The 15,170-nt window shown below is 39.1% G+C and overlaps 1 protein-coding gene across 1 annotated transcript; it reads right to left on the minus strand.

Moving 5' to 3' along the window:
- Positions 1 to 520: 520 nt before the first annotated feature.
- LOC134203277 (cationic amino acid transporter 3-like) lies at positions 521 to 14,958 on the minus strand. The gene is made up of 4 exons (XM_062678151.1): positions 14,524 to 14,958; positions 2,440 to 2,700; positions 1,617 to 2,375; positions 521 to 1,551 (listed from the first exon to the last, which is right to left on the minus strand). Exons 1-4 carry the CDS (start codon positions 14,894 to 14,896, stop codon positions 1,064 to 1,066), a joined length of 1,881 nt encoding a protein of 626 aa, XP_062534135.1. The 5' UTR covers positions 14,897 to 14,958; the 3' UTR covers positions 521 to 1,063.
- Positions 14,959 to 15,170: the final 212 nt, after the last annotated feature.

Genomic DNA, 15,170 nt, shown 5'->3' on the forward strand with positions numbered 1-15,170 from the left:
TAATCGATGTTCAGTTCATTTCCTAGTACAATTGATACTAAGTGCAACTGACACTAATCCGGAATTGCGTTTCATTAAGATGCCTTACGTATAGAATAAAGTCCACATCCAATAAACTTGTCGACGAACATGATTGATATAACGAATCGTCAGTGTGAATTCATAAAAAAAAAGATTGGGAAAATCATTTTTTCCTTTTCAATTACCAGTCAATCATGGATAATTACAAACCTCTCCGAAAGTACGTCCGACTGATAAGCTCTATCCATGACCATCAGAGGTTTACCTTATCTAATCCGCAAGCGAGAATTCGAACCGCACTTACGAATCGGTATTGCTGCTCATAAAAGCGATAAACCATCACGGGGGCAGCTGAAGTAATCGACGTCAAGTCTCAAATGTGGATTCATACAATTTTCTTTCGTGTGTGCATACCCCCACGTCAATGAAAGGCGAATATCTTTCTAATCGTGCGCAAAGCTGTACCGAGGAGGGGCGATAAGCGAAAACAATCACACAATTACGTTAATCTTGATTTATTAGGTTTTGCTCAATTACAACTTAGGACACAATCTGGTTTTGAGGTGTCTAATGTACATTGGTTTTTAAAATTAGGCATTACTTCTCTGCTGTCTTAAAATATTGTCGTGATTTATCGTTTAAATTGATAAAAAGTAAAAATCGTACCCTTAAATTCATTTATCACAAGCATTGTTTCTGTGTCGCCTCATAACTACTGCATAGGTACGTGCATCCCATTCGCGACACCAGACGGGAGCAGGAAAATACTTTTTTTAAGACCACATTTAGTATCACTAAGCGTCTGGTTCTTATCTACTCTGGTAAAATTTCAACTATGCAAAAATACCACGACTTCTAATGTCTATAATACACTTGAAACATCCTGCTGGCCACTCGGCAACGGCAAGTGCCCTTTCATCAAAGTAAAATCGATTCGAGAGAGCTAATATATCCTAATATACTCTCTTGATTATTTGTACTTATCCACTAAACATCCTCAAGTGTACGGAAATGCCTCTTGCTGGAATGTCCTGCCACTTAGCTATTCGTTGTTGAGTGAGTAGGAGTTTTTCGAACTTCTTCGAGGGTTCTCGGCCGGCACGGTCGATACAAATTTGTCGTGACTTCCATCAAAAGCGTTGTTATCGATTCCATTCTTCAGCACAGTGACGCCATTTCCGTTCACTGGAATTTCTTTGGCCATCGCGCCTTCCACGGAATGTTTGATTCCATACGTGAAGTAGATGATGTAACCGATAATGACCCATATGGCAAATCGAACCCACGTCCCGGCATCCAGCTGGAACATCAGGTACAGGTTGAAGAATACACTCAACATGGGCAGTAGGGGAACCAGAGGAACTTTGAACGTTAGTTTGGTGCTTTCCGTTGGCTGGAGGGCAGTGATGATGATCAGCAGAATCATGAAGGCACCCAGTACGCAAACGGCTGCTACTGTTCCCGGATATGCTTCGGCAAGCTCATCGGTTGCCACAATGAAGATCGTACACACGGCACACACGAGGATGGCTGCAATAGACAAAGTTTCGATAAAGTAAATACTAGTTGAATATGATATCAAATGTTAAGCCTACCGAAAACGCAAATGCCGAATTTCACTATGCTCGACGACAGCGTGGTTGGGTTCTGCAGCTTGTCCACGTTGAATAGTTGTCGGAACACGTTCGGTATCGTAACGTTTGTACTCTGTACAAGCGTTCGATCCTCATATCTCAACACAAGAACGCTTACTGCGACGATCGTGTAGGCCATCAATGTACCGATCGACATCATATCAATCAGCTGCTGCAGGTTGAACAACATAGCCATTGTAGCGGCCAGAAGTCCTGCCAAAATAGTGGAGAATACGGGAGTTTGCGTTTTCGGATGAACCGTGCGCAATTTCTTGTAGATGATTCCATCGGAAGACATGGCGTACAGAACACGAGGTAGGGGGAACATAGCGCCAAGCAAACTGGTGCACAAAGCGAATATTGCACCGATCGACACGATCCACTTGATTGCGTGCCATTCGAGCTGATTGAACAGATGCGGAAATGGGGCATCCGGATTTTGCAGATAGTATGGCAATGCCATAGTTAACACAGTAGAAATACCGAAATAGGCCAGGAAAATGATGATCAAGGAGATCACGATAGCCAATGGAATGTTACGGCTGGGGTTCTTAGCTTCCTCTCCTGTAGTAGCAATACAATCAAACCCTACGAAACCGTAGAAACACTTTGCCGCTCCAGCCATGATTCCTGCAAAGCCATATGGAGCAAATCCTCCCACGCCACCATCGATGCCTTCGGGGATGTCCTCCGGCTTGATATTCCAGTTGGCCGGATCACCTAAAAAGAAACATCACATCAGTTAGATATGCTTCATAGTCTCCATACTGATGAAATCACTCACAGTTCATGCCACCAGCGACCAGCACGACCCCAATAACACACAAGTTCACTCCGGTGAAGATGTTGTTCAACAGTGTGGATTCCTTGACGCCATACGCCAGCAGTGCGGCCAGGATCAGCACCACTACGAAGGAGAAAAAGTCCGGATAATCTGAAAGGAAGCTCACGTTCATGCCCATGGTTTCCTTCAAAGCTGTGCTGATTTTGTTGCCAGACAGCTCATCGATGTAACCGCTCATGCCACGGGCTACGCTGGATGTGCCTGCAAAATAGGATAGGAATCAATATTCTGCATATTTTATTGAAGAATATACATCGTGTAGGTCTTACAACATATTTTCATACGGTTTCCCGAGCAGGAGCGACCTCGATTACAGAAATTGGTATGAACTAACCTTAATAATACCATGCTCAGGTATTTCAATACCAAACGAATAATAATTGGTTATGCATTTGATATTGAAATAAAACGTAACTAGCCCCAATGCCCCTTCATCTATTTTATCTATTTTGAGCTTCTTTTATAAAATTCTCAAACATTTTACCACCTCATTAAGTTATCTTAAGTCCTAAGCACACTGTTTGTCATGATGACAAATATTTTCCAAGTCAGCCATAAATCCATGTCGATTTCTAATTAGTTTGATAGATGTCCGGATAAACTTGATAAATATTTGCCATTATGATAAACGGCGGGCTTTACTGGTAATATGATAAATCCGGTCCAACCACCTAAGGCAATTGCGGATCAATCATACTCATCCATATTCTATTTTCTCAAGCAAGTGCTTTCTGTTGTAGCCCACAGTATCGAAGTGTGTTTGTTATCCTGCCAATGATTGCTACAACGACTCAAATTGATAGCGTATGGCTATTGCGTCTATGTGTAATGCGCTCGGCATTGTCCCGCATTAAAAGGACAATATGTGATGGATCGCCATCAGCTCCCTCCGAGGCAGTGAATATTGTTGCATATTTCATAATAATCCTATCTATCTCAAATGAAAAAACCCAGATTAATCCACCTAGCGGTGATGGTGCCTTTCTCGACCTTCGTAAAATGTGTGTGCTTGAAAATAGATGAGCTAGTAGCTAGGAGTAAAAACAGACAAATTTCTTTGTCCGTTTTATGAAAATCAGATTATTTATGGCAAAGATATTGTAGATCCAGTTGAAAACCGAAAATCATATTTTGTCCCATTCCCGGATGTCGCGACTGCATCGCGAGTGGTGCCCGACTATGGCACAGTTGCGCACTACTCGCGATGCAGTTGCAACATCCGGAAATGCGAGAAAATGCGATTGTCGCGAAACCTCGGTTCGGTTTTCAGCTTGATCTACAATATGCTACTAAGAATTTCGACATTTTTGTTTTCTTTTTCAATCTTTTTGACGTACATACCCCTGTTTTATTTTTCCCAGTCATATATTTTAAGGATATCACTTTTGGATGTAAATTGAACTGAAGCTCCGACTACACAAAAGAAAACGAAAATGTCATTCCCATCAAGCGAGCGGAGGGCAATATTTGTTATGATCTAAATCTCATGACCGTCTTTCTACCAAACTCCCGTATGAAGAGGAAGGGGAAGTGTATCAGTGTGGAAGCATCCGATAGTTCGTTTTCGGAAAGAAATTATAGCCTTTCGGTACAACTTTGTTGCACAAGAAAGGCAAAAAGTATTTTGGCCATAATTTCAAAGGTAATAGTCCAATCTGGCCAACTTTCTAAATAGAACAGGATTCCGCATCTAATGCAATTTGTTGTGAGTAAATCGGTTGAGGGTAAGTCCATTAAAAGTCAGCTAGACTTTTTACTCGCTTTTATAACACATAGTATATTTTGGCCATAATTTCTGTGCCCATGGTCCAAATTTTCAATAGAAAACAATACGACAGGATTCCACGTCGAATGAAACTTGTTGGAATTATAGATAGTGGAATATATAGATGAGTGAAGATAAATCCTCTGTCTCCAAACGAACTGTCAAACGAGTCTCCAAACGAGCATGACGTCACGATTTCAATGGAAACGTTAAGGGCTGTGACGTCATATGTGCGTGTGCACGGGCAGAAAAATCGACTCAGCCATGCTTTCGCTCATCTATATATTCTACTATCTATAGTTGGAATTAAATCGGTTGAGGATAAGTTCCAAAAAAGTGAGCTAAACTTTTCGCACTTTTGGTGCGCGCACACACACACACAGAGACATCAGCAGTTCATCGAGCTTATACGTATATAACACTATTGTCGTTTTCGGTTATTGCTGGGTCGAACCTAGTTCTGCACCGGATCCGCTCTAACTGCTGTCAAAACGTTCGGTTATTCGTTCAGGTTGGATCGCGATCCGCACCAGATCCGACCCAAAATGAATGAGGTTCGCTCTGCCGATTTATCGAGATCCAACCTAGGTTCACCAATACATTCGTATACACAAACTGTCAAACTGGTGTTTATGTTTACGCTAAAGGAAAATGAAAATGTAAAAGACACGGATGGGTATTTGATTTTGTTTGTTTCATTTGTTAAATTTATCAATTTTGTTGCTGTTTTCCACGCAAAAATGGATTATTTTAATTTTGTGCTGTTTTCAAGTTTCTCTGATGGTGAATCGGATTCAGATATCGACATATTTTTCGCTGATTACCTCAGATGGTAGCTCCATTATAAACAAAATGAGGTTGAAAATTTTGTTGAAAATGTGATTTATAAAATGCAGTGACGAGAAGGTAGCTGCTATTTATTTACTTTTACGTTGTGTATTCGATTCGAACATATACTTTAGGTACAATTTCTCTATCAATGGGAAAATGGCGTACCAGAGTATCTGTTGCTATGAAGTTATTTATACCAAAATGTTCATACCATTATTTTATTCATTATTGCAGTTCTGTGCACAATTTGTTCAAGGTTACGGATTTGAAGAATATAAACATAATGTATTAACCCTAGCATTACCCATTTATAAGGCTTTGGTAACTATATTGCCATCAACAAGTTTATTGTATTTATTTATAAATGATTATTCATAAATATATTCAAATGTTTATTAAGTAACAGCTTTTATACGAATTGAGCATAATTTTTGAGTGTTTTTATTTGTAATTCATTAAAAAACCGACAAAGACATATTTTATCCCATTGATATTTATTATGTTGAATCTCCTGTTCAGATTATGTAGTGAAAAATGATTTGCCTCTCTTGTATATTTGGTTTTTGCAGTTCTGACGAAATTGCAATTTATCCCCTTGGGGGAAAAATAGCAAAAAAAATGCAAAAAGCAAAAAAGAATGCTGTTTAACTCTTGTGCGATTTGATTATTTGTTTTAAAATAAAAGGCCTCAAATCTCAATCGCTTTCATATTTTCTTGTTGTGTTCCATTTCAATGACATAATTGATAATTCAAATCTACTGTAACACAATCACTGTTACCCAAAAAGCCATATAGAATCAGCATAATAGTTTATCGGGAAACACGGATTGGCATAAATTCTTTCACGGCAATCCACATTGCCGTCGTCATTCATCCCAAGCTCCTAATCACATTAATTTATTGATGGATTAATAGTAATTTTAGTCATTAACCAATTAACAGAAGAAACGTCTGATTTCCCCCATCTTCTTATATATAAAAATGAAATGGTCTGTGTTCGTATCCGCATAACTCGAAAACGGCTGGATGGATTTTTTTCATTTCTTCAGCAGAAACATTCGTCATAGTTTCCGACGGGTTTATATGATATTTCCTAATGGGAAAATTACGAGTAAAGTTGAGCAAACCGTGAATAACTAAAATTGTGATTCCTATGCGAACTTTACATGGGCAGTTCGGAATGCACATTCTCGCCTACTATGCAGGACAACGTCTGCTGGGTCAACTAGTAATTCATAAAACAAGAAAAAAGAACACTAATAACAAAATTCAGTAATGTCTGTTTCTGCCAGCTGATAAAAGTGCGAATTGAAAACAAAACAGATGATAGGGATTAGGTTCTCACTAATACCATCATACTGACTCGATCCCGATTCGCTTTTCGTTCGGTTATTCAGAGTCGGGGTCGGACCTGACCCAGGTTTAAAACCGAAAACGACATATGAGTCTCCAGGCCTTCTGTGAAAGTTTGGTTTTGGAGCGAACATACAGCCTTTTCGTAAAAAAAGGCAAAAATGGTGTTTCAGCCATAATTTCCGATCCCATAGTCCGATCTAGCCAATTTTCAATAGAAAACAATGGGACAAGATTCTGCGTCGAATGCAATCTGTTGCGAGCGTCAATAGATGAAGTCTAAGTGCTAAAAAAGTGAGCTAGACTTTTTCGAACTCTTTTTCACAATAAATAGTAATTTGACCATAACATCTAAGCCCATAGTCCGATCTGGCCAATTTTCAATAAGAAAATATGAGACATTCTGCATCGAATGCAACTTGTTGTGAGCAAATCGGTTAAGGATATGTGCCCGAAAAATGAGTGACATTTTTTACGCGATTTTTTCGTATGAATTTGTATTTTGGCCATAACTTTCGATCCCATAGTCCGATCTGGCCAAATTCAAATAGGAAACAATGGGACAGGATTCTGCGTCGAATGCAACTTGTTGCAAGCAAATCGGTTGTGGATAAGTGCCCGAAAAATGAGTGACATTTTTTACGCGATTTTTTCGTATGAATTTGTATTTTGGCCATAACTTCTGATCCCATAGTCCGATCTGCCCAATTTCAAATAGGAAACAATGGGACAGGATTCTGCGTCGAATGCAACTTGTTGCGAGCAAATCGGTTGAGGGTAAGTGCCCGAAAAATGAGTGACATTTTTTTAGTAGTTTTGCGCACACACACACACACACATACACACACACACACACACACACACACACACACACACACACACACACACACACACATTCACACACACACACACACACACACACACACAGACATCACCTCAATTCGTCGAACTGAGTCGATTGGTATATAACACTATGGATCTCCGGGCCTTCTATAAAAAGTTTGTTTTTGGAGCGATCATATAGCCTTTACCGTATACTTAGTATACGAGAAAGTCAAAAATAATGCAACATTACTCCAAAGATTTCGACGGTAACCCTCCAAGGATATCGAAGGGATTCTGAAGGCAATCCACCAGGGGTTCCAATAGGAATGTTCCAGAGAGTCCGACGGGAATATTCCAGGAATTGGATTGGAAATTTTTGCAGGGAAATCGACGGAACTATTTGAGGGATTCCAATGAGAATGTTCTAGAGATTTCGAATGGAAAGAATGTCGAATGATGCCGAAGCCATTCGTCGAGGGATTACGAAGCAAATCATTGAGGGATTGCGAGGTAAAACGTCGAGAGACTCCTAATTAAATCTTCCGAATCAAAGGTATTCCGAAGCAAATCTTCGAATGATTCCGAAACAAATCTTCGAACGACTCCGGAGGAATTCCAAAGCAAATCAACGAGAGATTCTGGAGCAAATCTTCCATGGTTTCCCCCACAAATTCCCTTAACAATATCGAAAGGAATCCAGTGTGAATTCTTCTGGATTTCGGTTGGATACTTTGATGATTCTGAGAAAAAAAATTTTAGAGATTCAAATGAGAATTCTGATAAAAGATTTCTTGAAGAGTACAGTATTGAAAATTATAATAAATATAATATAAATAATTTGCTTTTAGTAAATCCCTGTTTTCAATTAGATTTGAGGCTTATAAAATTAAATTCTTCTCCAAACCATTATCATATTAGCACAATCTTAATTTGAAAAGACAGAACATATTGGCTCTGGCAGGTTTAACTTTTCATTAACAGCTTATGCAAATCAACAATTTTGAAACCAGATTGTGTTGCGTAAAATGTTCAGACTATATTTGAATAAAGTGGTCTCAGAAAAAGCTCAAGCAATAATAAAAGAGAATCAGATCTAGTCTTTTTCACATATCCAGAAACAGTAGTTCTGCTCAGTAGATTTAGTGTGACTGTGAGTGTATAGTGGACCTACAATAGTTAAAGACGGACTCTCGACAGATTTCATTCACAAATTATCAAATTTACATATTTTTCAAAAGAAAGTTTGTTCAAAAACCATTTTGATTGGGTTTAGATGGATACAGATTTTTAATACAGATTTTTTGACTTGAGATATGAAGATACAGATATGAAGATTTTCTGAAGACAAATACAGATTTAAATGTGGCAACCCTGATAGTAAGCGCACTCAGTGACAGTCGAATGAATGAGTTGGTGAAGTAATCGTCTGACTATGTCATTCTATCAATGTTTTGAATATATTCATGCGATGTTTGTCAAAATTCGGACCGAAGTTGCTTCATGAAAATGTATATTTTAATGTATATATATTATACTGCCGTTAACCGCAAGTCAGACTTATCTGGATATGGCGTCCATATACAGATAGGTCTGACTTGTGGTTAGCGGCAGTATATGTATAATTGATACAATCAATGAAAATTCCTTTGCCTGAAGAGTTTGATTGATTAATTGGTCCATATAATATTGACTTTCAATAAAAACATTTTCAGCTTAAACTGGCTACGCAGTCTTTAAAGATTCAAACAAAATTTTTATTTGTCCAATGTTTCGTCACGGTGTTGGACACATAAAAATCTTATTTCAATCTTTAAAAGACAGGCATGCTTCAGTTAAGATGAACTAACAATAAACAGTCGATCCTTCAATAGTATTTACATAAAAACACTGAATTAAATTTGTTTGAGGATATATTGGATACGGTGTAGGCTATAGTGACGATTTTTCAATCCCTTACGAATCGGGCTATAATTTCAGATGTGATCCCACACAACTAGAATGCATGTATGTATAAATGAATTATTTCCATTGAGCGAAGCCAATTTCATCGCTAATCAGACTCGTAAATAAGAAATTTCTATCCGATGTTGCACGGAAGTGTATGTGATGTTTACGATTTCGATTTTAAAACGAGTTGTTTTGCAATTCATTGCGATGCCATGTGTGATAATAAACTCTGTTTGACAGATAATACGATTTCATTCAAGTTCATTTGCAGTGATAGCATGTGATAGGCGATTTGAACAAATGTGGCTGTAATCAATTCGCAAAATAGCCTACTATACGTGGGAAAATGTATAAACAAACTGATTAGCTTCGCACCACACTACGATTTTTATGAAATTTATATCGATAAACAGTGCCTACACACTTACCTCATTTCACCGTATTCGGTAAATTTTACCGAAATCTCAACAGCAGAACTGTTCGGTAATTTATTTTACAGATTTTTTGTAATTTTTTCCATTGCTCAACTGTCAAAATCACCGAAAATCAGTTAAATGATTTACCGAACAGTTCTGCTCTTGAGATTTCGGTAAAATTTTACCGAATTCGGCGATTTATTTTAAGTGTGTATGTGATGTGTTGGAGCCTGTGAAGTATCACTGGGTGCTCATGTATCAACAAAGTAAGTTATCTTTGAGAAAACTTTTGTTCTAGATTGTGCATACAAAAGACCTGAGAAGCCATTCACAAATAACATAACGCTTCGAGGGGTAGAAAAGTACTTGCGGTACAGCCAAGGGTACATTCCATACAAATTCTTCAACCTTTCCTTACAATAAAAACGTTACGAGGTGTGGATGGGGGTCCATAAACCCAGTCAACACAAGATCGTATATAATGCCACATAAGATGCAAAAGTAGAGGCGATATACGAACTTCCACATACAATATGTGCGTATATCGCCTCCACTTTAGCATCTTATGTTGCATCATAGGGGAAAGTGGGGAGACTTGATCACCTCCTGTTTTATCGAGAACTAAAGTAGTTTTGTTCTAGTGATTTTTTTATTATAGATCCTATAGCAGTGGCGTAGCCAGAAAATTGTGGTGGGGGGAGGTTGTTTCTGAACATTTATTTTTTGAAGAAAAAAATTTCTTCTAAACATTTTGTCTCGGGGGGGGGGGGGTTATGTCCAAAACCACCCTCCGTGGCTACGCCACTGTCCTATAGACAAATGACAAATGTGGTGAGTTATTTTATGGATTGACAACCTTATTTATTCTGCAGTGCGGTTTGTATGTTTTGACCTTCCTAAAGATTTTTTTATTGGCCACGCAAAATTTGAACAACTTTCCATAACAATGACCAAACGCTTTCGTCTTTTCACTGCACAAAGCCATAAATATGCTTAATGATCTGTATTGATGAAAATGCCAACATTCCATCAAAGTTTTAGGATATTTGGATTTGAAGTTTTTGCCCCAATATGGGAACACTTGATCCCCCATTACCCACCTATACATGCCACCCATACATGCCACCCATAGTGTCCCCAAATTTTAAAAGTGCATGTGCTGTCAAATTCAATAACAAAATTCGTTAATGTATACGCACAGCAATTCCGAAATGCCGCGTATTTTGAAGGAAGAATATTTAAAAAAAAATCTGAGGTCACCTTTATTTTTCTATCAATTTTCTATCAAAACAAGTTCATGGAGAGGAATCTATTTCCCCCTAATATTTTAAAACCCGATTTCCGACAGCACTCCAAAAATCGATTGTGTATCAATAACAACAATAATTAGAATAAGTTAGAGCGAGTGAGTTAGTAAGCGAGTGAGTGAGAGAGAGAGTGAGTAAGTGAGGGTGAGAGAGGATGAGTGAGAGAAAGTGAGTGAGTGAGGGGGAGGTGGCCGCCTTACTATTGACTATTTCTCACTTCTCGTTCAAACTTCTCAATTTTCACTGCTCACTTTTTACTTCTGACTTCTTACTACTCACTTGACTCTTCTTACTTATCGTTCTCAATTCCTACTTCTCACAACTCATTTCTTACTTCTCATTAGTCACTTTTCACTATCATTTTCTTATTCCTCGTAAATCACTTCACACTTTTCACCTTTCATTTTTCGCTTCTCGCGTCTCATTCTCATTACTCACTATACTACTCAATTATCATTTTTCTCTTCTAATTTTACACTTCCTATTTCTTATTCTCACTGCTCACTTCTCACTACTTATTGCTCACTGCTCACTTCTCATTTCTCGCTTCTCATCACTCTTACCCTCACTTTGCCAAACTCACTCTCCCACTAAGTCATCCTCACTCACTTACTCACTTTTACTCACACTCTCACTCATTTTCTATTGCTCACTCTCTCCCTTTTTCTCGCTATGTCTGCCTCTTCTCGCTATCTTTCCCTCTTGCCGCTCGTATGTGTTTGTATAAAGAAATCCGAACCAAAACCCAGAAGTGTAAACTCAAGCACGGGCGCCGATACGCAGATTCTCAAAACCCGAAGCATGTATACCTGAAATGTAAACCCAATCACGGAAAATGTTTTTACAATGGAGACTTATCGGCGGAAAATTTTCCCTGACAAAACCCGGAACAGAATCCCGTAACAAATCCCGGGACACGTTTTCCGAGCTGTAAATAAGCCTTTACATCCAACGCGAACAACTAGAACAATGAGCGCAGAACTCTGTGGTAAGAACGACAAGGTGATCGGATTATCGCTCTTCCCTCATCGACCAATTCACAAGGTCACGTGGGTCTCCCGTGACGGCTTTACAGAAAATCCAATCGACCACATCTGCGTCAGCAGAAAATGGAAACGGACCCTTCTTGATGTTCGGAATAAACGTAGTGCCGATATTGCGTCTGATCATCACCTCCTCATCAACAAAATAGGCCTGCGCATTGCGCGAATTCATCAGCAGGAGGGGACGGTTCAACACACGCCGACTGGTGAAACGGTCTTTCGTTGAAAAATTGGAGGCACGTGTTGCAGATATCCCACCAGCGAGAATAATCTGCACGAACTGCGCACCAAGAGAAAACAATGGATCACCGATGAGACCTAGAGGAAGAAGAGGAGCGAAGAGAAGCCAAAGCCGGCAATAGAGCGAACAAAAAGCAGAGGAGTCAAAGTCTTAGCCCGTCAACGATACTCGGCTCTGGAGAAGAAAGTGAAACGTTTATTTATGTCGACGGGACAAGCGAGCGTGGGTGGACTCGGGAAAATCATTGAAAATCCTACTGACCCACAATCATTGAAAATCCAAAAGGACTAAATATATAGGAAAATGCATACTTTCCACTCTAGGGTAAGGGAGGTATTTTGGACCACTTTAGGAGATGGCCGAACAATTTTTCGAATAAAAGTTAGATTTTGTAATAATGTATGATGAATTCCCTAAGCGACTAAAAAGTGGTGAATGCTAGGTAGGATTTGTAGATAAAAATGTTGTAAATCCCACCGAAAGAGCCAAACTACATAAATTCTGAAAATATGTTAGATTTGCATGCATGCACCTGGTCACTCCTACCATGCCATATTTGTATGGGAACATCCACAAATTACGTAACGCTTAGAGGGGGGAGGGGGGGTTGACCGAAGTGTGACAATCCATACAAAAATTTTCAATGATTCATACAAAAAGTGTGACATAGGGGGGAGGGGGGGTTGAAAATGGCCAGTTTTTGCGTTACGTAATTAATGGATCTTCCCTATGTAGTTTGCCAGATCTGTTCCATTTGCGACATTGATATTGGTAGGTAGCCTGGTTCATCCTTACTCGCCGAAGACGAGCCTGACTAGGGCTGAAAGGCTCCTTAATAAAGATAATAAAAAAAACTTTCTTACTCTTTGCACATTATATTACCAAACGAAACATAATCGTAGACCGTGGAACTCTGTTGCATTGGCAAGCAGCACGGACGGAGAGCTCTAGCAAAGATAGGTTCTTGTCATGTAGTTTTCTTAACTATTTTCGTATGGAAATAATGAAAACAGTTACATGTTGGTTTAATATACATTTTTCTAAGACTTACATCAATGAACGGTAATTCATAAATGCAGTACGAACAGTAATTTATTAATGGTTTGATACTAGAGAAACAATAGTTGGTAAAAACAAAAGTTTGAGAGATCTAGAACCTAAAAAGAAAATATATCGAAAATATGTTCGGTTCAATGAAAAATGAGCCTATTTTGGACATACCTCAGAATACTGTTTTTAAACTTACAATGTTTTGCTCGAGATATGAAACTGCTTCAATTAGGTTTTAATTAGTCAACAACATCATTCACATGTTTTAAATCTATGTACAAATAAACTTACAGCTTTTGCAAGTTGACTTCAATTTTACAATGTCTTCTTGGTTTTAATCCATTTCAGCCGAAATGGGTAAATGCGTGAAAATATTCTTGAAAATCGTTATATTTTTTAAGAAACAAATGTAGGAGATACATCATGGATAGTTTCTTTTTGCAATAAAATTTAAATGTTGCATGTTTTATTTAGTTTTGTGTGATATAAATGCAAAATTCAGCTAGGTGGTCTAAAATATGAGCCCGGTCCAAAATACAGCCGTTACCCTATTACCTCTAGGTGGCGTTGTTGATATGTAATCCCGCTCATAAGCGAAATTTACAATCTTTACATTATTACGAAAAGGCTCCCGAAAACAGCGAGTGATATCGTTAAAAAAACATAAAGATAGGGCTGAATACCATTATTTCCAATTACCTATGTGTCTATATCTACGATTTATCCATGCTATGTTATAATGTTCTTTATCCCAAAATTATGAATACGATAGGCTCAGAGCTGAGAGTTCAGAGCATTTTTGAAGCCCTGAAATCCTATGAGACACAAAAATGAAATCACTTACTTACAAAGTTTTCAATTCTGCTTCTCAACTATTTTTATTGAATTGTTCTCATTGAACTTTTTTGTGTGCTGAGGCGAACCAGTAAACAAACATGCCCTTCAGTCTGCCATAACGGCCATAACTGAATATCTCACCCCCTCGCGCGGTCATCGCAATCAAAATAAAAACAGTTCCGATACAAACGAAAGACTTCAACGGCAAAAGCCGTGGCGAAACTTGTTTTCATTGTCAATGTCCACGGTGAACAACCGCGCGGCGCACAGTCGCACAGCTGTCCGTTTCCTCAATCATCATCGCCAATCGTCGCATCGAACATTTAGCACGTGTGTCACGCTCCGGCAAAATGCATATCTATTTTTATCATCTTTACATCTAGAAATGGCTTTCAGTGGTCAACTCACCTATAACATATTCCAAAATAAGGTTCCATCCAATCGTAAAAGCCGCAAATTCGCCGATACTGACGTAACTGTAGATGTAAGCGGATCCGGCCTTCGGTACTCGGGCGGCAAATTCTGCGTAGCAGAGGGCAGCAATGGCAGAGGCCACGGCCGCCACCAGGAACGAAATAACAACGGCGGGGCCAGCTTGCTCGTAGGCTACCGATCCGGCCAGAACGTACACCCCCAAACCAAGGGTGCTGCCCACCCCCAGACCGGTTAGATCCAGTAGCGAGAGGACACGGGCCAGCTGCGAGTCGCTTCCGTCATCTTCGTTGCGTTTCTTGCGCGTCAGTGCAATCCAGAATCGGTCCAACCGACCACCTTGGCGCATGTTTTAGCGGTGAGTTACGTTGGACGGCTTCGCGCTGTGAATTGAGGACGGCAGAAAAAAAAAAAAAGATAATTGAATTTAATGTTAAGCGTAATAAAGAAAGAGAAAATTGAATTCGCAAATATTGACGGATGTGAGCGCTGGCTGGGTTTCAGTGAGGCGTAGTTGATGGCTGTGCTTTACCGTTTTAAAAACATGACTTTTGTATAGCTCTTCATTGTTCGTGAATAAATTCGTCGGAGATTAAACCAAACGTGAAACGATTATGAGCGCA

This window comes from Armigeres subalbatus, unplaced genomic scaffold (assembly GCF_024139115.2).
Source record: "Armigeres subalbatus isolate Guangzhou_Male unplaced genomic scaffold, GZ_Asu_2 Contig1737, whole genome shotgun sequence".
NCBI lineage: Eukaryota > Metazoa > Arthropoda > Insecta > Diptera > Culicidae > Armigeres > Armigeres subalbatus.

Excerpts from the sequence above, each read along its gene's own strand:
- LOC134203277 (XM_062678151.1), bottom strand. The coding sequence starts at position 14,896 with ATGCGCCAAGGTGGTCGGTTGGACCGATTCTGGATTGCACTGACGCGC. Across the intron at positions 2,701-14,523 it reads TATTTTGGAATATGTTATAG|GCACATCCAGCGTAGCCCGT; the intron begins GTGAGTTGACCA and ends CCTATTTTGCAG. Across the intron at positions 1,552-1,616 it reads ATTCGGCATTTGCGTTTTCG|CCATCCTCGTGTGTGCCGTG; the intron begins GTAGGCTTAACA and ends TGTCTATTGCAG.